At 39.2% G+C, this 27,520-nt stretch overlaps 1 protein-coding gene across 1 annotated transcript in view; it reads left to right on the top strand.

Moving 5' to 3' along the window:
* COL9A1 (collagen type IX alpha 1 chain) overlaps positions 1–27,520 on the top strand; it is an 88,056-nt gene that overhangs the window by 3,174 nt on the left and 57,362 nt on the right. The window contains exons 5-12 of the mRNA XM_042939136.1: positions 5,050–5,446; positions 17,608–17,691; positions 18,461–18,481; positions 19,977–20,051; positions 20,389–20,424; positions 20,547–20,609; positions 26,673–26,726; positions 26,988–27,023. Of these exons, the coding sequence (XP_042795070.1) occupies positions 5,050–5,446; positions 17,608–17,691; positions 18,461–18,481; positions 19,977–20,051; positions 20,389–20,424; positions 20,547–20,609; positions 26,673–26,726; positions 26,988–27,023 (766 nt within the window). The remainder of the gene's footprint in view (positions 1–5,049; positions 5,447–17,607; positions 17,692–18,460; positions 18,482–19,976; positions 20,052–20,388; positions 20,425–20,546; positions 20,610–26,672; positions 26,727–26,987; positions 27,024–27,520) is intronic.

The following is a 27,520-nucleotide window of genomic DNA, read 5'->3' as shown; positions in this document are numbered from 1 at the left end:
GTATCAGCTCTTTCTATAAATTTACTAATTAACAGTAAATCTCATCCTGATCACAACCCTGTGGTAAAGACATTATTATCCACATTTTATGAGGGAGGGGAGTGAGCCCAGAAAGCTTAAGGTACTTACATGAGGTTCCAGGGGTGGGAGATGCTGGAACCACTGAAATTCAGTCAGAATGGTTCTTCAACCACTACTCCATACTGATGCTGGAAAATTACTCACAGGGCATGATAACAGATACTGACTTTTTTATTTTTGCTTGTATTTTCTTTGCATGTACACAAGTGCTAGTGTCCTTAAATATCTTTAAAAACATTTTTTTCTTTCTTTAATAAAATAAACGTGATGGAAGACATCCCTCCCTGCCAATGCTGACCTAATTCTCTCCTCTGTAATTTGAAGTACAATCTGGATTGCCATTAAGTAACTTAAAGTTCAGAGACTGACCAACTTGAAGCCACATAAACTCCCACCTTCTACTAATCTTTGCTGTTGCTCTTCTCTAAGTGCTTAGAGCTGTCACTAAATATTTTTTTAAATTTTTTTAATGTTTTTTAATTTTATTTTTGAGAGAGAGAGTGACACAGAGCGTGAGCGGGGGAGGGCCAGAGAGAGGGAGACACGGAATCAGAAGGAGGCTCCAGGCTCTGAGCTGTCAGCACAGAGCCTGACCTGGGGCTCAAACCACAAACCGTGAGAACATGACCTGAGTTGAAGTTGGTCCCCCAACTGACTGAGCCACGCAGGCGTCCCTGTCACTAAATATTTTTTACAGGATATAACCAATGTCTCATATTCTCTATCTCCTTGACCCCTGCCTCCACAAAGTCTAAAAACTCTGTTTTACTGGTAAAGCTTATTAAAAGTTGAAAAAAGAATTAGGCAGGAAGTAGAAAGAAATAAAAAAGAGAAGGAGGGGAGAGCCAGAGGGCTGAGTCTCAAATAGGTAATAAAGTGCATTTGGGGGCAAATTGCTTACATGGTCTTTGTTTCAGTCCCTTCAGCATAAATTAGGAATAAAAATAACAGTGTCATAGATTTGCCATGAGGAGCAAATTGTTAATAAATGGAGAGGGTTGAATAGAGGTTGGCACACAGTGGTATTAGTTGAGTATTTATTCTAACTAGTGGAGAGCACCAGGAGAAAGTGTGTATATGGGAACCTTTTCTCCTTAGTGGATTCTTTCTTTTCAAGCTGCCCTCCTAGTCCTATTCATTCAAAAACCAGATGGCAAGAAAGGCAGGAACTGGAATTGCTCTCAGACCAGGCAGGGAGTAGACTGTATTGGTTTAAAGGAAATTTCTAGGCTGAAGAATATAGGTTCTGAGGGAATGAAAAGAAAACCTTAACAGAATTTGTGTGGGAGGGGAATAAGAGTATGACATAAAAAACTTATGTGATAGAGTCACAATTTACCTTTATCTTCTCAATATTTTTGGAAGATTATGAGAATAGTTTTTTTTTTTGCTGCTTTTTATTCTTTATTTTATACATAATAGTATCACAGTCTCAACTCAGACTTACAAACATTTTGTGTTTGTTTACCTTAACAAACACAATTCTTACATGGGTTAAGGTCATAAACAAATGCTTCAAGGTCTAAAGCCTTCTTATCTTTTATTTAAACCCATACAGTTCTTCTTTTTAAGGTACTCTGTGCAGATTGTAACATAATAAAATAAATCATTTATAGATCCAGCTTCTTCTACATTATGTATGCTGTCAAGTTTATTTATCGATGTGCATAGCATATTTGCAAGAACAGAATCTCAGGTGTTCAAAAAAGACAATAGTACGGGCTGCTATATAAATTAGACATGTGAGGACTTTGAAAAGGTCTTAAGTATACATATACATATATATTTTATTAATTTGAACACCAAAAGGAATTTTCTCCTCTTGTCATATTGACATTTTGTATTAGCCTGTTTAAAAGATTAATAACATGATAATCTTGATTATACTTGTATACTTACATGAACACACACATATACATAATCTTTGTGTATATGAAGAAAGAGAGCTGATGGATACACTTGATTTAACAACGTGTCTATAAAAGAATTGTTCTTCTAGCAACCTTACTCACAAACTCATTTTTAAAAAAAGTTTTTGGCATTACCTCACCAAGTCAGAGGTAAATGGGGACATTCTGTTCTAGTCTACCTTCAACATAATCTCTTTCCTCATTAAGCAGGTAAGATGAGATAAAGCATAAATTGGGAGAGATCCCTCAGTCAACCTCATGATATCTTTGCAAAAAAGTCACTTAAACAAGTTATTGCAACTTGTGGAACCAAAGCAAAATAGACTTATTTTATCTAGGGACTGATAAAATTCTATAGCCTTGTTTGGTACATCTGTAAACTAATACATTGGTAAAGTACATTTACAAAAATCTAGGAAAAGAATACTTTACGGAGAGAAGAGGACAAAATATTAAGATTTATCTTCCTTCTGTGAAAGCCTCATACCTCAACAATAACTACATAGGACAAAAAAGAAAAATAAATTCTTTAAGCATCTGGTTAAATCCAGATCATTAAGTAAAAAGAATATGAAAATAACATATTCATAATTTAAATGGATACTTATCAAATTTCACCATTCTGTGAAACTTTTAAAACTTATCTCCCAACTCCAAATTAATTGAGATCAGTAAAATGAACTGTATAAACTTCTATGCAGTTTTATAATTATACAGTAGGCAATATATTATACTGTCATCAGTAAACCTTAGCCTCTTCTCTAGAAGTTAGTCTGCAGTATGTATATCCTGAAAAATTTATAGTGAAAGGGAAATACGTCAAATAGAATCTATATTAAAAGTAAATATCAAAATAGATATGGTAGACATGTTCATTCTGGGGAAATTCTCCTTGCACACACTTTTTATTTCCTTAGCTCCAAACTGAATCTTTTTTAAATGTACATGTTAAAACCTCCTGTATACTTGACAAACATTTAATAAATTGAAAACTTTGCAATAAGTATAATACGTATCACTAGCGATCACTTAAGCATGTGTACTAATAAAGGAATTCACCCAGTATTATAAATAAAAATTAAAGTCATTTTAGAACACAATGATTAAAAGAAGTATTTTGATGCTAAAAGGGTATTCAGATGAAAAACTTTATATTTTTGTTATTTTTATAAAACCAGCTTTTAAAAAAAAGGCGATGAAATTTGTTGATATAGTTGACCCATTTTATTGAAGGTGTGCAAAAATATGTGTAGTAAAGAGTTATGTGTTTGTTCCTGCTATTGTAAGGGATGATAAAATTTTATAAAGTCAAAGTAAAGAGAAAATCTTAGCAAGTTGAGTATTTCACCTATTGTTAAACATTCTTGCAACTGAAGAAATTTTTGGTTTAGAAATTCTTGACCCCTAACAACCTATTTTAATGCAACTGGCAAATTAAATCAACATCCACTTAGCTATTTCTTCTTGCCTTTCTCTTTTTTACTTTTCACAAGAGAGGGCTATTTAACAGGAGTCTGACCTGAAGGAAGGTGATTTGGGACTTTGAGTCCTGTCCATAACTCTTCTCAGAAATGTCAAATCTTATTATTTAGCAACCAAAATGAACAGCATCTAGTTTTCCTAGCATTCCTTCCTTACTTAGGAATTTTTCTATACTGAGGAGAAAGGTAGAAAAATACAACCTTAGGGGAGCCCAGGTGGCTCAGTCGGTTAAGTGTCTGACTCTTGGTTTCAGCTCAGGCCATGATCTCAGTTTCATGAGTTCAAGCCCAACATTAGGCTCTGTGCTGAGAGTGGGGAACCTGCTAGGGATTCTCTCTCTCTCTCCCTATCTACCTCACCCTTGCTCACGCTGTCTCTGTCTCTCTCAAAATAAATAAATAAACTTAAAAAAAGAAAACTATAACCTTAAGCTTGTGAGAGATGATGCTTACATTTAATAGGTTCTAATTTTTTAAAATTGCAGGCTTCTGCTTTTAGCAGCTTGGCTTCAACAAAAGAAGATCCAGGTAGTTATTGCTGCTCCAAATCACAGTTTCCACATAGACTGGAGCTGCCTTAGGGACACTGACAGTCTTATGTTGCCATTTAAAGCAATAAAAGTAGGGTCAGGGGTGCCCCGCGTGGCTCGGTCAGTTAAGCATCCGACTTCAGCTCGGGTCATGATCTCATGGTCCATGAGTTAGAGCCCTGCGTGGGGCTCTGTGCTGACAGCTCAGAGCCTGGAGCCTGCTTCAGATACTGTGTCTCCCTCTCTCTCTGTGCACTCTGTCTCTCTATCAGCAATAAATAAACATTTTAAAAAAGCAATAAAAGGAGAAACAATACAGACTTAGTTGTCAGACTGTGGAACAACTGGGCTGGAGTAGAGAATTAAGAACTGGCCACCTTTCCCTCGTCATACATACAGCGACAAGCAACCTGCTGCTACTTTAACGTTATGATTTGAATTCCCTGGAAAAAAGACTAATGTGCTCAGTGTGAAGGAGTTTCTCAAGTCTGCACAGTTACTGATTCTCAGAACACATATGTGGGTCTAGGATATAATTGTGGAGGGGATTTATGGGAGCAATTATGGACATAACAAATAATCCTAACAACATGCTACATTAAAATAAAAAATTTAAAAGCTGCTTTAATGAAATGGTTTTATTAACTAGCAGAGCTGTTTAGATTCCAAATGATCTCTTCTTTAATTTGTGGAAGAAATGCTGCCAGGAACCTTGCAAGAATATGTTTTTTGGCTGAGATGGAATTGCTGAACAGGAGCTCTTTAGGTAGCATAAATAGTAATACTGTTGGGGGTATGTGGCATTGGGAACCCTCCTTAGCTATGAGGAAGGGTTTGTTTTTTCTAATGTGTATTTTAGGATGGAGCATTGGTGTACATGAATGATGGAGCTTCTGTGAAGTTCATGAAAGAACAAACGGTACATAGTTTTTCACACTGTAGCCTTTCTGTAGGTCTAGAATCTAAAATAGCATAATAAGAGAATATGGTAATATGCATGGGTACAGAAAACAAGAGTTTTATTTACTGTTTTAAAATTTTGCTCAGGCATTTATATCCCAGTGGCCTGCCTGAAGAATACTCCTTTTTAACTACTTTCCGGATGACTGGAAGCACACTTGAAAAGAACTGGAGCATTTGGCAGATTCAGGATTCCTCAGGGAAGGAGCAAGTTGGTGTGAAGATTAATGGCCAAACCAAATCTGTTGCATTTTCCTACAAGGGACTGGATGGAAGTCTCCAAACTGCAACCTTTTCAAATTTGCCTTCCTTGTTTGATTCCCAGTGGCATAAGATCATGATCGGTGTGGAAAGGAGTAGTGCTACTCTTTTTGTTGATTGCAACAGGATTGAATCCTTACCTATAAAGCCAAGAGGCCAAATCAGCATCGATGGCTTTGCTGTGCTAGGAAAACTTGTGGATAATCCTCAAGTTTCTGTTCCGGTAAGTATGAAATCATACACTATGGTAGATTAAAACAAAACTAGATAGCTAAAAACTAACATTTCAGATATCTTTGACAATCATTTGAATGTCTTAAGCAATGAAAAGTTATTCGCTTTTTTAAAACGTTTACTTTTGAAAGAAAGAGAGAGAGAGAGAAAGTGTGAGCCAGGGGAGGGGCAGAGAAAGAGAGAGAGAGAGAGAGAGAGAGAGAGAGAATCCCAAGTAGGGCTCAGCACTGTCAATGTGGTATCTGACTCAGGGCTCAATATCACAAACTGTCAGATCCTGATCTGAGCCAAAATCAAGAGTCTGACACTTAATCGACTGAGCCACCCAGGCTCCCCGAGTTATTCATTTTTAAAATTCACTCAAGCACTTACTCAAAAAGCCTTAAGTGCCTGTTTTGAGCAGAGCACATCCCAAATGGAATGGGAAATCAGAGAAAGTCTCAAGGAATTGGTTCCTGGACTTAAGGGGCTTCAAGTTTACTTGGATGATGTGACATGCCCCCCTGGAGCTCCCAGAATCCTTCAGAAGCAATGTAAGAGAAGCAAATACTGGTGTGGTACACCCTGTATATAAACAACTAATGAGAATATCAAAGTCAGGTTAAGATGAATGGTGGATTTAGTTAGTCAAGAATTCTGTGCTTCTTTTTAAAATTTTTTTCAAGTTTATTTATTTATTTTGAGAGAGACAGAGACAGCAAAAGTGGGGGAGGGGCAGAGAGAAAGGGAGACAGAGAATCCCAAGCCATTTCGGGACCATCAGCACGGAGCCTGACATGGGGTTTGAACTCATGAAACCATGAGATCATGACGTGAGCTGAAACTAAGAGTCAGACACTTAACTGACTGAGCCACCAAGGCACCCCAAGAATTTTGTGCTTCTTGAACACAATGAACCTTGAAATGGAAGGATTTGAACTGGCAAAAATGTATTCAGCTGAGGGAAAGAGCATCAAATGAAAGGGAAGTGGAGAGTAAGTGGGCCCATTCAGAGGTCCGGAGAGCAGCTGGTTTGGATGAAATTTCTATGTGAAAATGTGTGTGTGTGTGTGTGTGTGTGTGTGTGTGTGTGATGAGGGGAAGGGGGGTGGAAGATACTAACTGCAGGGTATGAGAGATAAGGTTAGGAAGCCGTATGGTGTCTGATCAACAAGAATAAAAAGCGTATAGATGGTACAATATTTACTTAGTAAGTCTTGTATGACATAAAAGTAAAGGATTTTAGAGCTCTATTCATGATTTTACTGTAGGGTTTCATGGATATAAAGGTAAGGAATTATATAATGACAGAGTAATTATGCCAACTAATACCATACAGTTCTATCATTTTGAATTGTTAAACTTTTATTGAACAATCCTTTAAAAGGATATTTTATAATATTATTAGAGGGATTTAAAAATATATCTTAGATGATAAGTGTTCTCTGCGGGGGGAGGAACTAAAGAATTTAGAGCTTAATAAATAAACTGTTGAGGCCAACATTCTCTCTCAATTGGAGCTGTTAAATTCTAGTCACAAAACTCATATCATGGCATGTAGCAGGGGTGATACAGTGATTCTGAATTGTTTCTGTGTACTTCTCCAAAGAAAAAAAGGTTATCAGGCACTCAGTAATGGAATTGTTCAAATAGCTTATTTTCAAGAGAAGAATTGTGATTAGTGTGAAGGGTAGTGTGAAATTTCTATATTCTGTGATGGACAGGAAGCAATTTGTAACTGCCATATTACCGCTCTGACTTGTAGACACTTGAGAAAGTATTTCTTCAACTAATGAGTTATCACACCTCAAGTGACTGGGTTACAAAGCCAATGGGACCGCTATCGTGCCATCTTGAAATTTTGTGAAGCAAGATTGTTGCAGTGGCATGAGATTGGGATTAGTTTGCAGGCAACTCAAATGTCTGCAACACCTGTGTCATTTCTGGACCATGGGTAAGGGTGGGGAGACCTTAAGGTGCTTCTTTACTACAATGAACATCAATCAAGTGCTTGCGAAATTGATTGATTCATTGGCCTTGAATAACATTTCATTTGTTTTTGTAGTCTCAAGTCTTTATTTAAATTTTAGTTAGTTAACATACAGTGTAATAACCGTTTCAGGTGTAGAATTTAGTGATTCATCACCTACATATAACACCCAATGCTCATCACAACCAGTGCCCTCCTTAACGCCTATCACCCATTTAATCTATCCCTTGAAAAACATTTCAAACCATTATAATTCTGGATGCTAGGGTATTATTAAACTCTTTGATTGCCAGAGTGGCAAAGTCTCAATCTTACTCCAATACATTATAGTCTAGCCAATAATGTTATAGCTGATTGAAGTCTAGTCTCATATCACAGTGGAGACCAGTTAGGACCAGTTATCCTCTATTTTATTCTGCCATGTGCAGGCACACAACAAAGAACTGGCGGCTGGTATTATATTTTGCTTCTGGTTCACCAAGGAGCTTTTCAAAGTCAGTACACTGTAACCAATGTTAAAAGTAATTGAAACAGGCATGAAAATTTTTTTTCCTTTACACTGAATTCTGATTTTCCCACAAGGAAAGACAAAACAGACTTGAACCTAAAGCTTCATTAAAGTTTCATATTTGGTGATCGAATAGTGGTGGTGGTAATAATAACTAAAACAGGTCAGAGTTACAGGCCAAAAAAAAAAAAAAAATCCTACTTACATCCAAGGACTGACAGTGACAATGTCAAACTCAAACTTGTCACCAAAATGTATTCCTCAATTTTTACTCTATATTAGACAAATAGAAAATTCTATGTAAGAAAAGCCCATTTATGCTTTTTAAGCACCCTGATACCCTTAATATGCCAATTTAAAGTTTCCAAAATGCTTTCATTGCCACTAACCTATTTTATCCTTGCAACAATTTTATAAGATAGCAAGCACAGATAGGATTATCTCCATTTCTCAGTTGAAGATGTGACCTCAAGTGGGCTTCTTGACTTGTAAAAAACCATGTTAGGCACAAAATATAATCTACCTATTTTCTGCTGTGCCAACTAACTTTCCTTTGAGAAAAGGAAAAATGTATAACCACATATTGTTCCTTATAAAGCATTTCCTCACTTTCATTTTAGAAAGCATTTGTGATTTGCATAGATTTTTCAGAATTTACTTTGTGGGATGAACAAATAAATGTTTCTTTCTTAAAGAAGGAGGATTGTACAGTATAAAATATGTTCTCAGACATGTACTTGTTTATTAATTTAGTAAACTTTTATCATGTGCCTATATACTGGCTATACAAACTTAAATAAATCATGGATCTTGTCTTCTTCAGTTCAGTCTCTTGAGGGTGATGGGTTGAGATAAGTAAACAATGACAGTACAACATATGATAAGGGCCATGATAGTGAATGGAGAGGCACTGGGAAAAATCTCCTCACTCAGATTAGGCCAGGAGGCATGAGAGTAGACGTCAAGCATATTTAGTGTAGAAAGTGATATCTAGAGGAACCCTGGGGATGAATAAGTATTATCCAGGAGAAGACAGAGTCCAGTGTTGTAGGCAAAGAGGCTCTCATTTGGGAATTCTCACACTGATCAATTCTTCCCTTTTCAAATATTATTAGTCTTCCCACACTGCTCCTTACATTTTAAGACTAAGAATAGTCAAATACTCATATAAATCCTCAGACAAAGCCCAAGTGCCCACAACTTGTCCTTAAGCCTTGGTTTTATTCTTGTTTTATGTTTTGATTTCTCACCAATTGACTGAAATCTGAAGTTTCTGGCCATTACTGCAGATCAATAGTGACCACAGGTCCCTCAGAAGACTTAGAGAGTGATGAATAGTAGTATCCATATATTCTGGGTGGTTAAAGTATACTTATAGAGGACCCTTGTCTCCATTTGGAGAGAGCAAATATTCAATATTGATGTCTGAGAAATTTTAAATTAAAGTGAAGTGTACCCAAAACATAAGAAAACAATTAGGAACACTGTATTTTTCAATTTTTCTTCATGAAATTAGATTCATTCTGATCTTTGACACTCTGGATTAATTGAATACCTTTTTCAGGATCAACACGGGCTTTTCTTTAGTAAATACATCAAAAGCAAACATCCCTTCTAAAGTTATTTACAGATGTCAAAAGGTAGCCTTAAGAACTGCATAACAAAAAATGCAATTGGAAACAACATTTGATGGAGCACAAATGCTAAAAGACTCTTTTATATTGTACTTGCTTGTGATTTCCTCCTATCTATCCTATCTTGTGTCTCTTTCCCTTTTCTAAATTGGAAAAGGAAACCAATTTCAAGAGGTGTTCATAAAGCTTGCAATATAGCTGCTCACGTGATCCACAACTCAAACACCTTCTCATCATTCATGGTTATTTAGTGGGCTCAGAGCATTTTATATTTTTTCCCAGCGCACTGCTGTAATACATTGTTAGTTTGATTTGAAAGCAATAAATCCCATATTTCCTATTCTCCTTTGTGCCCATATTTTAGGATGGCGCCATTTATCCCACTGCAAAGCTCAGTTTCCTGGCAGCATACCATAAAAACATGTTATTTTATGACAGGTTCTTTATTGTTTGTTGTCAGTATGATTGCCTAGGAGAGTTATTTGGTACAGCTCTATTAGAAAACAAAGTTAGCCTTTCTCCCTTTTCAGGGATGTGCACTAGGGGTTTGGGCTTAAGGAAGGATACAAGTTTATGTGGTTTCACAAATACATGATTCAAAACCTTTTTATCTTACCTATGCATATTCAAAATAAACCAAAGTGGAAAATAATCAGAAGATATGATGCCTTTCAAAGTATATTTCAAAAGTGCTGCTCTATGTTATTTTTGTTAAAATCAGAGAAAATGTGAGAGCAGATAGAAAGAACTGGCAGAACTAGTGACAGAGAAACTGTCCTTTATTCTGCTCTATACAATTAAATTATAATAACCCCCACATGCAGAAACAATGGAAGTTTCATAAATGATAACATGGGAAAATCCACTGTGAGGTTGTGGATAATATTATTTTGGTATTTAAGAAATATTGTAGGAAAGTTATGTTTTCAGTGATTTAAGAGATGCATACTATTGCATAATATCTAGACTATTAAGTTTGCTTACTAAGTTGTTTTCGACAAGTACATCTACAAATACTCTTTCACTTGTAAGTACGAAATAAATACAAAAGAAATGGTTATGTTAACAATATATATCCATAGGAAATACTTTTTATAACACTTTGGGGTGATTTGACTGGAATACTTTTGAATACTGACTGAAGACAATTTTTTGGAGATAAAAACTGCTGTATTATAAACTGTATTAACAATATCAGCTGGATTTTCCACTAGGTGGCGATGAAATGAGGAGTACACAGAAAAAAAAAATCTGCTAACATAGAAGGAGCCATAATTGGAGGAAGGGACTATGGATAACTAGAATAAAAACTAAATAATGGTCAAACTTGCTTTTAATGGAAAATTGAAAACACTAAAATTTTTTATTGGCCTCAGCTATGCCCATACTGTTGCAGTTTTTAAAAAGTCAGTGCTGTTAGTTTGTCTGTTTCCATTAAAATGTGTGTGGGCTAAGATCATGAAGAAATCTTTGTTATGTAGCCTGGGTGGTTGTAAGGCAAGAAGCTAATTCAATGTCATTTTTCCTTCTCTTTGTGTTAATCTCTGTGTTTGGTTTCTTTGGTTATAATGTAGTGTCAATAGAATCATGGACTTTCCAAGCTGGAGGAAACTTTGATTGTATCCATTGCAAATCTCTAAATTTACACATGAAGAAATTGAAACCTAGACAGAAATTGAAACCCAGACAGGGGAAAGGGTTTGCCCCCAAGCCATAATCAAATGAGAAGATAAATACTATCAATTCTTAATTCACTGTTTCTAATTCATCTTTATATATTCACTAATTAACATCTGGTAACTATTTGTTAAACATCTCTTAAGTTATAGACAGAAATTAAAGCTCCAATGGAGTTTACATTCATTTGGGGGAGGGGAGATGGACACAAGGGTATAAATGAATACATGTATAGAATGCTCAGTGTTCATAAATATTATGGACAAAAATGAAGCAGGAAATTGGATGCCTGGGGAGAAGGCCTCATTGACAAAAAAAAATCTTAACAGAAACCTGAAGGGGTTGGGGGTATTAGCATATGGCTCTCTGAAAGAGGAAGGTTCTGGAAAGAGAGAATATGGAGTGAAAAGGAACTGATGTTGGTGTTGTGTGTTATGTTTGAGGAGGGCATGGAGACCAGTGTGGCTGGAATGAGACTGAGACAAGAAGGCAGTAAGCCTGGAGAGGTAACATGATGGAGTGAAGGTGGGGAAATTGCCTTAGCACTTGGCTTACATGCTGTATGAGATGGGAGGGTATCAGATGGTTTTGGATAGATAAGTAACATGTTCTCATCTTTTCAAAGTGTCTCGTTGGCTGCTATTTTGGCAATATAACGTAGGGGGAAAGAAGGACAATGCTTAGGGGTACAACAAAAGGAGACCTTTAGAGACTACTGCAATAGCTCAGGCAGGGCTGGTCTTGGTTTGGAATAGGGTAGCAGTGAAGGTGGTGCAGGGTGGTCAGATCCTGACCCTTTTATTTTTCTAAATATTATATATATATATATGTATATATATATATGTATATATACATATATATATATACATATATATATATATACACACACACACACACACACACACAGAGAGAGAGAGAGAGAGAGAGAGAGAGAGAGAGAGACGCAGGAGCAGAAAGAGAGGAGGACAGAGGATCTGAAGCAGGCTCTGTGTGGACAGCAGAGAGCCTGATGTGGGGCTCAAACTCAAGGACCAAATGGTGAGATCATGACCTGAGCCGAAGGCAGATGCTTAACCAATTGAGTCACCCAGGTGCCCCAGATCCTGACCCATCTTGAGGGTAAAGTAAACAGAGCTGAAGTGTAAGAGAAAGGAAAATCAAGAGTGACACCAATATTTTTGGAGTGATTAATCAGAAGTATACAGTTGCCATTTATTGAGATGGGAAAGACTATGGGAAGCACGGTTATCAGTGAGAATATCGAGAGTTGGTTGGGAACATCTAAGTTCAATTGGGATTTTGATCACTATTAGACACCTAAGAGAAGATGCAAGCAGGCAGTTAGGTATGTTCTTCTGGAGTTCAACAGGCAGGCCCAGCTGAGAATAGAACTCTAGGAGTTGTCAGCATATATGTGGTATTTATTTAAAGCCATGAAACAAGAGGAATCACTGAGAGACGAATGCTGCAGAGAAGTCATAGAGCTGGACGGTGAAACAACTAACACTTAGAGGTTGCTGAGATGAGGGAGGTTCAGCCAGAGAGACCAGGAAGAGCAGTGATGTAGGAGAGGACCAGGAGATGGTGGAAAGTCAGGGACTCTGAAAGTCAAGGGAGAACAGAATTTTAAGGAGGATAGAATAGTCAACTCACTCAAGTGCTTGTAGATAGATCAAATAGGATGAGAACTGAGATTTGACCACTGCATCCAGAGACCCATGACAGTGACTTTGTGGAAAGACCCATTGGATTGTTGGGGGTGAAAGCCCAGTTGCAAAGGGTCCAAGAGAGAATGGAAGGGAGAGGAATTGGAGGCAACAAATTTAGACAGCTCTTTTGCGTTTTAACTGGAGGGAAGCAGAAAACCAGACGGCAGCTGAAGAGGGATATGGTATGAGGGGAAGATTTGTTTTTCTTAAATGGACAGACAGCTCAGGATGCCTCACCATAGTTCAGAGTTTAATACTTCTTTATGTTCTACTAAAGTAGCCTCTTTTTGGCTCCAAGGACTGGGCATTTATGACCACATGAATCCCCTTGAAGCGCCCTTTTAAATTAGGCCACCTTTCTCCATCCATTTCCCTGGTGCAGAAAAATCATTGATGACAGTCCTAATTAGTTATCCAATCCTACTCAAATTCCTTAGCTTAGAATTCAACAGAGGAAAAAAAAATCTAATGTCTATTGTTTGCCACAGTGAGTCTCGTCCCTTCTCTATACATCACTTCCTCCTCTTACTCTCACCTCTTCAGAACTCTGACCTGACCTTTACCCTCCCATCTCTGCTTATGAAAATTGCAACTGCTCTTCAGGGCCTCACTCACATGTTACATGTTATATGATCCCCTTGTTGATGACCTTAGCCATGTTACACATCAACTGCAATAGTATGTATTGTCAAAAGCAGTTCTGGCCTAGATGCTGCCCTATGTACTCAACATTTTTGTGTCTTTCACAGTATCTCTCTCAAAGCACAAGAATGTGTTATGTAAAGATATGTTGGATAAAAAGATGAATAAATTACTACATGCCAGGTCTGCTAACTCTTTGTTTACTGCTCTTTCCTTTCACTGTTCTGCCTTTGCCCTTGGTGTGATTCAAATGACTGTCACCTACTCATATTTAATGACAATTCCTAGCACTGTGTCTGGAACTGCATGGCCTAGTCTACAGACAGTTGGGGAAATTTCTGATTTCGAAGCAACTCAGAACCTGCTGCTTAGCAACTAGGAAGCTTCGCTTGGAGGAGGTCCCTTATGATGGTAGAAACCAAATTTTGGTCGTAAACTGAAAAGAAAAATGAGATCTCAGAAGTCAAGTATTGCTTTAAATCTTTGTTGCCATTGAGTAGATGAAAGCTTAAAGAAATATTTCTCCTGTTAAAAAAACTTTATCTTTGAAGAGCTAGTTTTTAGGTATTTTGTACTTGTAAAGTTTAATCATAATTCAGTATGTAAAAAATCAAGCCTTGTGCCATTCTCATTAATTTCAAATCAAGTTCTATAGTTTGTCATTAGAATTCTCTTAGGAGGAAAAGGTAGTTGTCTGCTATTAGTTTTTACTTAATTTTTATGAAGAGCTTAAATACGTTAGTAATCTTTCTCAACAACCTAGGAAAATAAGTAGAAATCACTAGCACTATTAAAAGAACAGAGAGTTGGGGCCAAAATTCCTTGTGTTTTTTTTTTGTTTTGTTTTTAAGTTTTTTATGCTTATTTGTTTTTGAGAGAGAGAGAAAAAGAGAGAGAGAGAGAGAGAGAGAGAGAGAGAGAGAGAGAGAGAGGACATGAGCAGAGGAGGGGCAGACACAGAATTAGAGGCAGGCTCCAGGCTCCAAGCTGTCAGCACAGAGCCCAATGAGGGGCTCAAACTCATGAAACGCGAGATCATGACCTGAGCCAAAGTTGGATGCATAACTGACTGAGGCACCCAGGCGCCTCCAAAATTCCTTGTTTTAACATGTTGTCTGCTGGGCACTACTCATAAGCATTTTATGTTGAGAAGGATGAATTATGGTAGGGCATTTATGTTCTGTTTAAAGGATTAAAAAAACCCACCCTTCTTATTTCTCAACTTGTATTTTTCTCAAGTCTTAAAAACTGTAAACTCATTAGGGAGAGGAGAATATCTTTGGTTTTCCCTAGAATGTTTCCCTAGTGCATGCTTTATATTTGGACTTCAAAAATGTTGACTGAAAGACTAAATTAAAATATTCGTCACATATACTTTGTCAGTGGGTATTCAAAGACAAGAATGATTCCAGGTATGAAAATGAGAAACGTGTGGAAATCAGCATTTTAGATGTGTAATGTAAGTGACTTTTAGTAAGGAACTCTGCCAATCTTCCTTCAAAATAATTAACATGCAAATTGGAATTCATATTTCATGCCAAAAAATGGTTGTTGTAAAGATGATTATTAGTGTGTGGGTGGTGTTTATGTGGCTGCACAGATGTGTTCAGAAACCTCTGATCTATGTGGCACTCTGAACAACGCAGCCTGTATTCACAGATGAATTATCGTTCACTCCCCTATTATCCTGTGCCACAATTGCATCTTGCATATGTAAACAGGTGTACCATTTTATCCAGAGAATTACATTTTTGAGAAACCAGCTTAATGAATTACTTTGCATTTACAATAAGTAACTTTAATGAACTATCTAAACAAAGGATATACGTTTCCTGGTTAGCCATATAATTAAAGTTTCTCAGGGTGATTAAGTTATGAATTATTTTGAGAATCAAAATATCACACATATACAATGCATGCCTTATGCGAGTTACCAATTCACAAAGGACTATGTGAATAAAAGTATTTGAATGTGCTGAGCTGTCAGCACAGAGCCTGATGTGGGGCTTGAACTCACGAGCTGTGAGATCATGACCTGAGCTGAAGTTGGACGCTCAACCGACTGAGCCACCCAGATGCCCCTATTCATCTTTAATATGAATGTTCAATCACCAAATTCCTTGGTTATTGGCTTAGAAAATTATGGCTTTTTCTGGAGTTGGGATATATTCTTGGGGGAGGAAAAAGAGTGGGTTGGAGAAGGCCCTTATTTTACAGCCAGGCACATTTGGAATGCTAGCTCTGTCTTTTACTAGCTGTGTGACCCGTGGCAAATGATTTAACCTCTCTGCCTCACTTTACTCATGTGTGAACGGCTTCAAAGAGTTGTTTGAGGCACAGCTAGGTATTTTAGTAGTCATTAAGGCAAATGTTGTTCCATTCTTTCTTTTATCTATTAAAATTTCTACTGCAGTTTAGAACAAAATCAAAATAAAATGATCCCAAACAGATAAGACTAATCTAATAAAAATAAAGTATTTGATTAAAGTGATTTTCTTAACTGTAAGATAATTGTGTGGCTTGGAAAGCAGTTCCTTTGAAGGATGTCAGTAAACTATTGTTAAATAATTCATACTATGAATACACAGATATTTTTCATACTATTTGTAGAGAACTTTCCGTCTTAAAATATGCCTTGGTTTAGCTCTCACTTTCTTTTCATCCCACTTACCTCATTTTTCCAGATATCCATATTTTCTGGAGAAAAGCTATGGTAGGGTTGAGAGCAACGAGGACAGTTAGAATCATCTAACAAGAGGTGCAGGAATCTGAAAGCTTAATGTCTTACTTTTACCACTCTATAAAATGGAAAACTTCCTTTTGTTTAACTTTCCCTTCCTTATGGGTAGGAAGGATGGACTTCATCCTTCATCCTTTCCAATTCTGATCTTCCATTCAGTACTTCAACTCTGGATGCTTCTGTAACAGTGGAAAAAAATGTATCTAATTTAATGCTAGATCCAGTAGATCTAGAGTCCATTTGGCAGGTAGGATGGAGTGTAAATCACTACTGGATGAAAGAAAAGAGATAATGTTTTAGATTTGGGACTCTGATACTTAACTGGGCATTTGCATAAAGCCAGGAGAATCAACTGACCAAGAAATATGGATCTGAGATGACTAGCAAAGAGCTTCCTCAATCTAAGAAGACGGGCCAGCATGATGCCATGATGCATGGTGGTGTACATCTTTTTTTTTTTTTTTTTTTTTTTACCTTGTCACCCGAGGCCTTCAGCTTCAGACCTGGTCACTCTTCCATTGTTCTGTTTCTCTCCTGCTCCCTTCTTATTTCTCCCTTAACACCTGCTAAAATATAAGAACTTGTCAGGGCACATTTGACATAACACCAAATGTCTTCTATCATCTTGTTTTCCCCCTGAGTTCTAGATTTCCCTCTCAATTCCTCCATTTCCAGTCCTTCCAATTTCCATTTCAAGCTGTGAGTACTCCCTGGAGAATTTATTCTGTAGCATGCAAATTTTTTCTAGGACTGGATTTTCTTTCCTCTTCTTTCATCCTGGGTGCCACCTCTTTGGCTGTCTCCGTCTCTAATCTTCTCCTGTGTAAACGCTTAGCGCATGTGTGCTGTGTCAGTAGGCCTGGGTTCCAGTCCACACCCTCACACAGGCTTCTGACTTGGACAGTTCTTTGTTCTCTCAAAGCCTCATGTGAATAGAAAATCTACATCTTGAGGATGTGGTAAGGACAGAAATGGAAATTCAATGCCAGAGGGCTCTTTCCTGCCTAAGGCTATGCTGGAGTAATGCTGGAGTATTGTAGAGCTACTGACATCTACATTCAGTAATCTGAGAAACTTGGGAAGAGCTTCCAACCCATTTCCATCAGAAAATCTGTATTCAGGGAATAAGACTACTGGTCCACTGAGGTGAACCAGTCCAAGCTGGTCTCCACCCATTTAACAGTCGGACCACACTTACAAACTTCTCTCTCTCTTAAACGACCTGCTTGTGTCCTCCAAGAGAATGTGAACTGTATGCTGTCTTTCTCCAGTTTGAACTTCAGTGGATGCTGATCCACTGTGACCCACTACGCCCGAGGAGAGAAACCTGCCATGAACTGCCAGCTAGGATAACTGTGAGTCATTTGACCACCTGCAAAGGTCACTGCCACCCAGCCTACCTCTCACCACCTCCTCAAACACCCCACCTCCTCATTCTTTTTCTAAAGAGTTCAGGCTTTACTATACGGACCAGATACATTTCAAGGAAGCACAGGTCCCACCCACAGCCTGGCAAGTACAAACTACCTCGGGGTGTCTGGTTCTACTTTTGGTGGCTTACGACCCTCACTCCTCCTCCCCAAACACCTTTCCAACAACCCTTGAGGTCCGTTCGCTGCCCACAGTGGACCGGGAGAGACTACACTTGGGCAGACCCGCAGAGGCAGAGGCAGAGGCAGAGGCACGCGTTCAGGCCTTGCCAGTGAGGCGGCGGGGAAAGGGTTAAGGGGGACTGTTGTCATTCTATCCGTCCTCCAGCCGCAAGCTCTCCTCCAATCCCCAGGACCCTCTCCAGAGCCATTCATAAACAGGAGTAAAGTACGCCACCCGGGCCAGGCACCTTAGCAAAGACTACTCCTGGGGGCGCTTTTTTTGTGTGTGGGGGAGAAGTGCCACTTAATGCGTGTGACGGGTCCGGAAGCCTAGCGGGGCGGCAGGAGACACAGTCCGTGCAGGGGATTAGTAGAGGGTGGCGGGCATGGCCTGGACAGCAAGGGATCGAGGCGTCCTAGGACTGCCACTGCTGCTGTCTGGGCTCTGCTTGTGCTTGGCTCAAGTAAGTTGTGTGCGAGTTTGGGGGGTGGGGAGAGCCTTCTCACTTTCTCCCGGTTTTTTCCTCTCCAGGTCATCGAGACCACCGACCAGGTAAGCGGAGGGCGAGATGTGTTTGCAATTTTCAAGTGCACGCAGGGAAGAGTGGAGGAGCAGCCGTCGCGGGAGGTGTGGGGAAGGCGCAGAGCTTTCCCTGGGCTCTGCAGCCGCGTTCTTCCCGCAGCCTTGAGCACCTGCAGCGAGTACCCTCGGAGTCGGGGACCCTAATGACCCTCCGGTCATCTAGGAAAGGCGTCTCCTCCTCGACTGGGCCCCAACACTGCAAACAGAAGCTCTGAAGGCCATGACTTGAGACCGGGGTTTAATTGTTAGCCTGGCTGCTTCTTAATTCCCCCACCCCGCCCCTCTAGGACGCAGTCAAGGGCAGGCCTTGCTGGAGAAGGCGGGAATTCAGGCTAGCTGCGCTAAAGCTCCCTCTCCCGCTCCACCAGCCGGTGGTGGCAGCACTAAACCGCGAGTCCTGCTAGCGGTGCCCGCCGCTCTGGGATTGGAACCGAGCGGCCATGGCTGGCATCAGTCAAAATTTCAGCAATTTCCCGAAGGCTCTGGCATCTCCTCCCTCCCGCTGGGAGAGGACCAGGCGGGGGCGGGTGAGCCCAGCCGAGGTTTGAGGTTTCACTTACAAAGACCCCATTGTAACCTGTCTGGTCATTGGAGTTTAGAAAAACAAAGTTTTCCTTGATGAAAGAAGCTCCCCCCTCCCACACTTTCTTATTCTTTTAAATTAGAAGAGAAAAAAAAAAAATTCCCACATTCCCTAAGCTACATGCTCATACTATTTTCAGAAGCCAGTATTCCCTCTAGCACTATCAAAGCTTAGCTGTTTGCAAGCTGTTTAGCGTCAGTCTCAAAGTTGGTGTAATTTTAAAGCAAGGTGCAATGACCTTATGCAAGAACAGTGTCACTGCAGGTAAATCTGAAATGAGGCAAGGCCCTCCCTGGGTTTCAATGCTCTTTTGCCCCACTCCTCCCCAGTTTTCCTCTAGTATTCCCCCCCCCCCCCCCCCCCCGATTTTCACTGGAAGTAGAAAGATTTACAAAACGATCCGGTTTTGTAAACAAGGATCAAAGAAATCTATCTGAGGTGGAGCGCCTCCATTTTGGGCAGTTCATTTTGGCCAAAACACTGACTCTCAATTACTAATCAAATCGAGGTTTTGAATGACCGCCATTTTCATTACTGCATCCCTTTAAAAAAAAAAAAAGGCGTCAGGCCTTCCCTTCTTCAAGACCCCCTTTTGGTTTAATTTTAATGCGCACTGTTGGGGTGAGGCCCTGTGACCCCAACGCCCACTTTAGGGCCTGCATCTTGCTCTAACCACACCATTAAGCCTCACTCAGAACGTGGTGGAACCAAAGAAACCTGCGGTCGCTTGGGAATTTCATACATGTTTACCAGGTTTCAAAACTCCCTGCTCCAATGGGAAGTGTCCTTACCGCGTGGAGGTGGGGGGCCTCAGAACATTGCATTCAGTTTCTCCTTGTTGCCCAACCTGCTCCATTAACCTGTATATGCTGTTTTTGTCAGAGAGGTCCCCCAGGCCAGCAGGGTCCCCCCGGGCCTCCGGGCCCCCCTGGAGTTCCGGGCATCGATGGCATCGACGTAAGTTTCTATTTCCAGTTCTCTGTTCCTCCAGTCCTGCCTTTTCCTACCCTTTCTCCAGCGGGATGGGTTTATTTTTGACAGGGCTAGATGCCCGCCACCTAAAGGCGGGATAGGACTAGAGTGAGAGCTGGGGTTGGATCCTAGAAGCCTGGAGATTTTCAGAGGGATGAGGTAGACATTCTCAGTTGTCCCCGTTGGTCAAGAATCTCCACAATTTAGCTTTACCCTGTCCCCGTCCCTGATTTGTGCGGTGAACACGCGTGGGAGTCTCCCCGCGGGCTCCCTAGCGCCTCCCACTCATGGACTACTCTTACCTTTTCTCCTACCCCTCTAGGGTGACCGAGGTCCAAAGGGTCTCCCGGGCCCCCCGGTAAGTTAATCAGCGCATTCGCGCTTCCTTTCCTTCCTTTAGACGTGGTTTGCACCACGTGAGCCCCAAGAGTCCCAACTTTGTATCTTTCTCACTCACTGCCTCGCCCGCTCCCCGCTCAGGGTCCTGCTGGAGAACCGGGCAAGCCAGGAGCTCCGGGCAAGCCAGGCACTCCGGGCGCGGACGTGAGTAGGCGTGGGTGCACGGGAGCGCGCGCAGTCCGGGACGCGCGCGCGCGCGCGCGCGCGGGGTGGGAGTGGGGGTGGGGGTGGAGGTGGAGGTGGTGCAGGGGAGGGAGGGAGCAACGTAGAGATACGCCGTAGAGTTACGCCGGAGGGGTGCAGACTGCGGGAGTCCACGCGGGAACAGGGCTGCGGCCCCGAACTGGGCCTTGTACTCCATGCAGCTTCGGCAAAGGGTCCTGAGAGGGTGGAGCTACCTCGTGGCACCCTGGGTTGAGCCTGCAGCGCTGGCAGTACCTGCTCTCAGAAAACGCCCGAGGGTCCGCTTCCCTGCTCACCCGCCTGCTCGCTTAGCCCCACTTCCCGCACAGGGGGTGCTGGAGGGGGTAGAGTCTTACCCGGCTCTGCGGGGGCTTCTTTCCCAGGCACTAACTAGATTAATTTAGAAAAGGACCTGCAGGCCGGGAAGGGGTAGAGTACTCCTAAGTGCTAAGGAAGAGGAGAAAAAAGATACCTTTGAGGGGAAGTCCTGGAGTGGGAATGTGGGAGAGGGGCAGAGGCAGGGAAATGGCCAGCACACGTAGAATAGACAATTCAAAACTCGTTTTCCCTCTTTCCTTGTTTTCTTGACTGGCATCGCTGACAGAACAAATAGTATAGGGTTGCTTGAAAACTGGGAACCAGCAACCTTTCTCCAATTTACCCACCTCCACACCTCTGCCTCCCCTCAACTGAGGAAAGCTCATACTGGCTTGTAGGATAAACCTAACCAGTAAATAATACTTTCTCAGACTCTCATGATTTCAGGACTCTCGGCTTCCCCTGTCTCTATGCGCTGGATTAGTACTTATTGAGGTCCTACTACAGGCCAGCCCCTGACTTTAAAACTGGGATACAAAGTGAGGTAAAATAAGGTTTTCTGTTCTCAGAGAACATACAGTGGTGCATTCCTCAAGTTATCCTTCAAGTGACCGCTTTATGTTGTTTCCGAAACCCGAAGACTTTTTCTAAATCAAAGAAAGCACCTGAAAACCTATGATTATAATTCCCAAGAATTTTTGACTACAGAGTAAGACATTTTGAAGGAAAAAAGCTAGATTTTAGTGGTTATTAAGATATGCTTTCTTTATAAAAGATTACCATTATGAGGGTATTTGTCTATGTTATTTAGTACTTTAGGAAAGACTTTGTTTTACATTCCAAAGCCCTGAGTTTGAACTTTCCTGTGTGATGCACGAGGCAGTGCAAGAATCCTCCAAGAACGAATATTTGGATAACGAATTGAGTATCAAACTAATATTTGTATAATACAAATGAAATTATATAATTTGTTGGCTTTCAAGCTCTTTCCGACACACCGAATTACTTGAAACTGTCACATCATAATAGAAAAGTCTGATACATACAAGGCCACTCAATAAACCAGTAGCCCAATATGGGTTGGATTTATTTCTGCATCCCTATGAAACTTGGACCAGTCTTTTGTGTAAAAAGAAAATTTATGATTACATTATTATTATTATTATTAGTTTTGTGGTGGTTGAAGCATAAACTAATCACCTGGTCTTCTCTTGGTAATGAGTTGAAAGAATTTCAGAGAGAGGGCTAGAGTTTTCTGTGCTTCAGTTAACGGTGCTTTTGTAGCATGCTCGGCCTGCTACAAATTCTTCCTTACCTTTTACCATGAGGTCATAAAGACAATGCCTGCTTTTGCTTTGTAAAGTAATTCCTTCTCTTCAACAGAAATTTTGGGGTAAACAAGTGAAAGTGCTTCAAAATCTCTGGAAGTACCATGTAGTTAACAATGACAAGGAGTTTTATCTTCGTCTATAGCGGCAGTATCGTAGTAAGAAACTCACGTGTGTGCCAGCATTGTAGGCCTTTCCTAGAACAAAAGTTAACTATACTAAGCAAAAAGTTAACTACACTAATTGTATCTGTGTAGAACTTTTTCCCTCAAGTACAGTCACAGACATTATTCCCTTTAACCTTACGATAACCTAGAAGGCAAGTTCGGCTAATATTATTTTTCACAGATAAGAACACTGAATAATTTTGAGGACAACTAGTTTCCTCAGGGACCCAGATTTATACAGTGGTTAAGATAGTGAAAGAAACTAGATTTCTTCATTTTTAACCTTACTCTCTCTCCAGATAGTTTTGCCTCATGCGGATACAAAATGAAGATCTTAAATGGATGAATAATCAGAAAACTGAGAGAAAAAGAGTGATAGTGAATTTTTAGTATCTGAATTACCAGCCAAGAAAAATGATTTATAATTAATATTTTATAATTATTTGTAGACATTGGTACAGTTCTAACAGATTTTGAAATGGAGCCATAAGGGAGTTATAAGATTCTGGCTTATGCTATTCTTTGGCTCCTTTGACATGTTAAACAAGTCTTTTACCTTGAGACGACACATTGAGAATAATGAAATATCAGTAGCTGGATCAGATTGATGTTTGTTTATCCCTGAACATAGGGGAGCTAAGTAATTAGGAGAGCTTCAGTGATCTTTTCTTGTCGGGTGAACCTGAGTGTATTGGTGGGACCTTAAACCTCCAACCTCCCTTGTCTTCTGCTCTTTGGCTCATTGCAAAGCTGTTCTTTTTGGTAACGTTAACAAATGGTTAATGAGATGATGTTTGGAAGAATATAGAAGGAACGTGATTTAAAGGGTAATTATCCTAAGTGAAGTGGATTTTTTGACAGAAAATGTAAAAGACTCATGGCAAATATGCTTGTAGAATTATGCCTCGAGTCTCACAAGCTGAGTAGTTAGAATGCTGGAAGGAAATGACTGTTGAAGGCTGGTGTTCTCTGCCAAGCAGTAGCATGAAAGTTCCGAACACAGTCAGCTTCAGCATCGTCCCGTATAGAACTTTATCTTCATAAACATTCATATGAAAGCAATGAAAGCAATTCTTTCTGCCACTGGTAGAAATATATATATATATTTTCTAAATCAAATATATATATATATATATAGCCTTGGTTATAACCTTGCACCTAAAGGACAACTATGTTATTATCAATAATCAATAGAGATATTCTTACAGGCTCTATTTGCTGTGACATGCTCAGTGAGCTTTGTAAAATAGTGTTTTATTCATTCTTATAGCATCTAAGATAGGCAGAAGAATAATTAGAATTAAATACAGGAATTATGGTTAAACTATGTCACTTAAAAAAATTTTTTTTAACGTTTATTGATTTTTGAGACAGAGAGAGAGCATGAACAGGGGTGGGTCAGAGAGAGAGAGGGAGACACAGAATATGAAACAGGCTCCAGGCTCTGAGCTGTCAGCACAGAGCCTGATGCGGGGCTCGAGCCCACAAACTGCGAGATCATGACCTGAGCTGAAGTCGGATGCTTAACCGACTGAGCCACCCAGGCGCCCCTATGTCACTTTTTATAGGAAAGAGGTTAGAACATCCTCTGGATGTATTCAACTACTATCCCTGGCAGATGTTATATGATTAGAATAGTGAGTTATTAAGGAATTATTCTGAAAGGTCAGTGTAAGTGGAAATAGTCTGACATCAAAGATCAGTTTGATCACAGAAATGTGAGGAAGCCGTGAAATACAGAGCCCAGGTTATTCTAGGATAATATCTAGAATTTTGTGTGTTCATTTGTTTGCAGAACCCTTTGTGAATCAGGTTTTAAGCTCCCAGAGGGCAGGGAACGTGTCTTATACTTCATGTAAACTCTTTACAACATCTCTTTACAACATCTATAGCAGTGCTGAGCATATAATAATGATGATAATAAACAGCTAACATTTATTCAGGGCACACCCCGCCAGGTACTATTTTAAGCATTTTGCTTATATAATTTTATTTTCAAAATTATCATATCAGATAGATATTAATATTATGCCTATTTTGCAGATCAGGAAACTGAGGCACTATACAGTTGAGCAACTTGTCATGGTTGTACAGTTAATAAGTGGCAAAGTTGGGGTTTGAACCCAAAATAAAGATGATATAGAGGGATAAGTGTAATATCCTTCCACATAAGATGCTAATCTAAATTAAACATTAAGTACTCATGTATCGAGTATGTGTTAGATGCCAGGGGAAATGTTCCAGGATTATTATAATGGACATATAGTCCTTGTCCTTATGGAGCTTATGCTTTTCTACATAGCTGTTTCATAACAGAGTTCACTGTAGCATCTGACACCAAAACGTATTTTCAATTTAATTCAGAGACCTTCCTAGTGATAGACATATTTTATCATGTCATATGGAAGATACTTTACATAAGTGGTAACCTGGAAGCAGCCTTCATGTTGTTCAATAATTTACTTGGTTCTGCTTTATTTTTATGCAGTTGAAATTCTACCATATATAATAGCTATTGTCCACCAATCTTGTCAGTTATTCCAGTCACAGATTGAAGATTGTTAGTTGGTTGCATGTGTGGGAATTGACCAGGGTTGATTTTGGAGGGCATTCACAGGAAGTGGTAGTTAGAGGTTCTGTTAGTCAGATATGCTCTGAGGTATGTAAAGTCTGTGTGTCATATGTGACTCCAGAGAGCGCTCCTGTCTGTATGGTTGGTTTGCTGAAATACAATAGCCAACATTCCATTACTACAGGTGCTCAGCAACTAAGATGCTGGGGCTTGTTCCAAATTACAGTGTTGTATTTAGACTAAGGTGATTGAAAGTCAAAGTTGGTGAAAAATTGTTTTATGTGTGTTTAATAATGTTCTTTGGTAAACTTCCTGTAATTAGCATTTTCAACTTTTTTTTTACTTCCATTGATTCACTCTTTGGAGTTATGAGGAAAATGGATTAATGTACAGAAATGTAAAAATGGTGGCCAATGAACTAGTTTTCAAGCATTTTAGTGATATTTATGAAATGAAAACATTTTAGTGATATTTATATAAACTATGAGCAATTAAATATGGATTTTGGTGATCCTTTTTTAAGTTGGGCTTTCATATTTGCAAGGAACTCCTCCCTTGATTAATACCATTTGAACCTTTTTCAAAATCTTGGTAATAGTTTTGTAAGATGTTTATGTATGCATGCACATATGTGTATATATGTATATCTCCATATCTCCATCCATCCATATATATATATATACACACACACACATACACATATTTATCTTTGGCGAGGTATATTTCAAGATCACATTATAAGTGACATCTAAAAGTGTCAAAGAGTAAAGAAAAAATTTAAAAGATGCATCCTCACTAAATATGGAAATTCATGTATACATGTAGTATTATTATACTTTATAATGTATTTTATATTGAGGGTGATGGTAAGAAAAGTACTGGTAGGGAAAATGAGAATGTTTAGAGGATATGCTTTAGTAACTGCTTTAGTATTAAATATGACAGATATAAAACGTGTTTTACTGTAATTGGGTTAAATTCTATATACCAAGTGACACACATGAAAATATATACTTAATTATACCTATTATTACTAAGGAAAATAATGTAGAAACAAGCATGCTCTCAAACATTTTATTTTTAAGGTTAATGTTCTTCAATAAGCAACTGTCATTGCTGGAAGATGGCTGGAGGACTTTAGATAGCTATAAGGCAATAATGAGATTATGTTTAATTCCTATTGAAGAAACATTTTATTAACTCTCAAGACACCATTAGAGAGTTATAGAGACATATAATATTTTTATTTTATAAATGAAGTGAAGGAGGTACATAAGCATGGGTAACTGACAGAGCCAAGATCTGTTGTCCCATTAGACTTAGCTATTAGAACGCTATAATTGTTATATTGCATTTTTCCAAAGTGGAGACAAAAAATACTAAATTATTGGACTCAGTGAGAAACAATGCAATTAGAAGGAAGCTAGGAGCATGATAAAATTTATCAACAGAAATTAACAGTCAGATTTAATGTTAAACATTACCTTTGAATAAGAGTACGGGAAGGTATTTCTTTGTAAATATTTGCATCATACAAAAGTTACCATTCTGTACATAATTAATAAACAAAATGCAATTATGCACTTAGGAATTTGCCTAAGGATGCTATAATAGTTCTAACATCATCTTGCTTTGTTAGGGGTTAACAGGACCTGATGGATCCCCTGGCTCTGTGGGACCAAGAGGACAAAAAGTAAGTTAGCCACCTGTTATTAATTGCTGGTATTAGATGCTGAAGTATAATTTTATTGTAGTGTTTGCAAATCAACTGAAAGATTAGTTATGAAACAGTGGAAATACACTTGTTCAACTAAAATCATGTTTTAGTTGAATTAAGTTAAATGAAAAAACACGAAGATGGGGTATTTTAATGATTTCAAAATTCATGTAAATTACATATTTACATATTCATGCTACAAGGGGCTAAGTACAATGAAGTTATTTTTATTTTTAGGGAGAACCTGGTGTTCCGGGATCTCGTGGATTTCCTGTAAGTAATTATAAAGTGACAGAATTGAAAACCTCCTACCTTTTTCTGTCATTGTGAAATTTTTTTTTATTATATGAAATTTATTGTCAAATTAGTTTCCATACAACACCCAGTGCTCATCCCAAAAGATGCCCTCTTCAATGCCCATCACCTCCTCTCCCCTCCCTCCCACCCCCCATCAACCCTCAGTTTGTTCTCAGTTTTTAAGAGTCTCTTACGCTTTGGCTCTCTCTCCCACTCTAACCTCTTTTTTTTCTTTTTTTTCTTTTTTTTTCCTTTCCCTCCCCCATGGGTTTCTGTTAAGTTTCTCAGGATACACATAAGAGTGAAAACATATGGTATCTGTCTTTCTCTGTATGGCTTATTTCACTTAGCATCACACTCTCCAGTTCCACCCACGTTGCTACAAAGGGCCATATTTCATTCTTTCTCATTGCCACGTAGTATGTCATTGTGAAATTTTTAAATGCAGTTTTTGACATAATATGCATCACAAA

The sequence above is a fragment of the Panthera leo genome, chromosome B2 (genome assembly GCF_018350215.1).
Source record: "Panthera leo isolate Ple1 chromosome B2, P.leo_Ple1_pat1.1, whole genome shotgun sequence".
Classification (NCBI taxonomy): domain Eukaryota; kingdom Metazoa; phylum Chordata; class Mammalia; order Carnivora; family Felidae; genus Panthera; species Panthera leo.
Note: the sequence above shows the minus strand (reverse complement) of the source record. Positions and strands in the feature narration are given on the sequence as shown.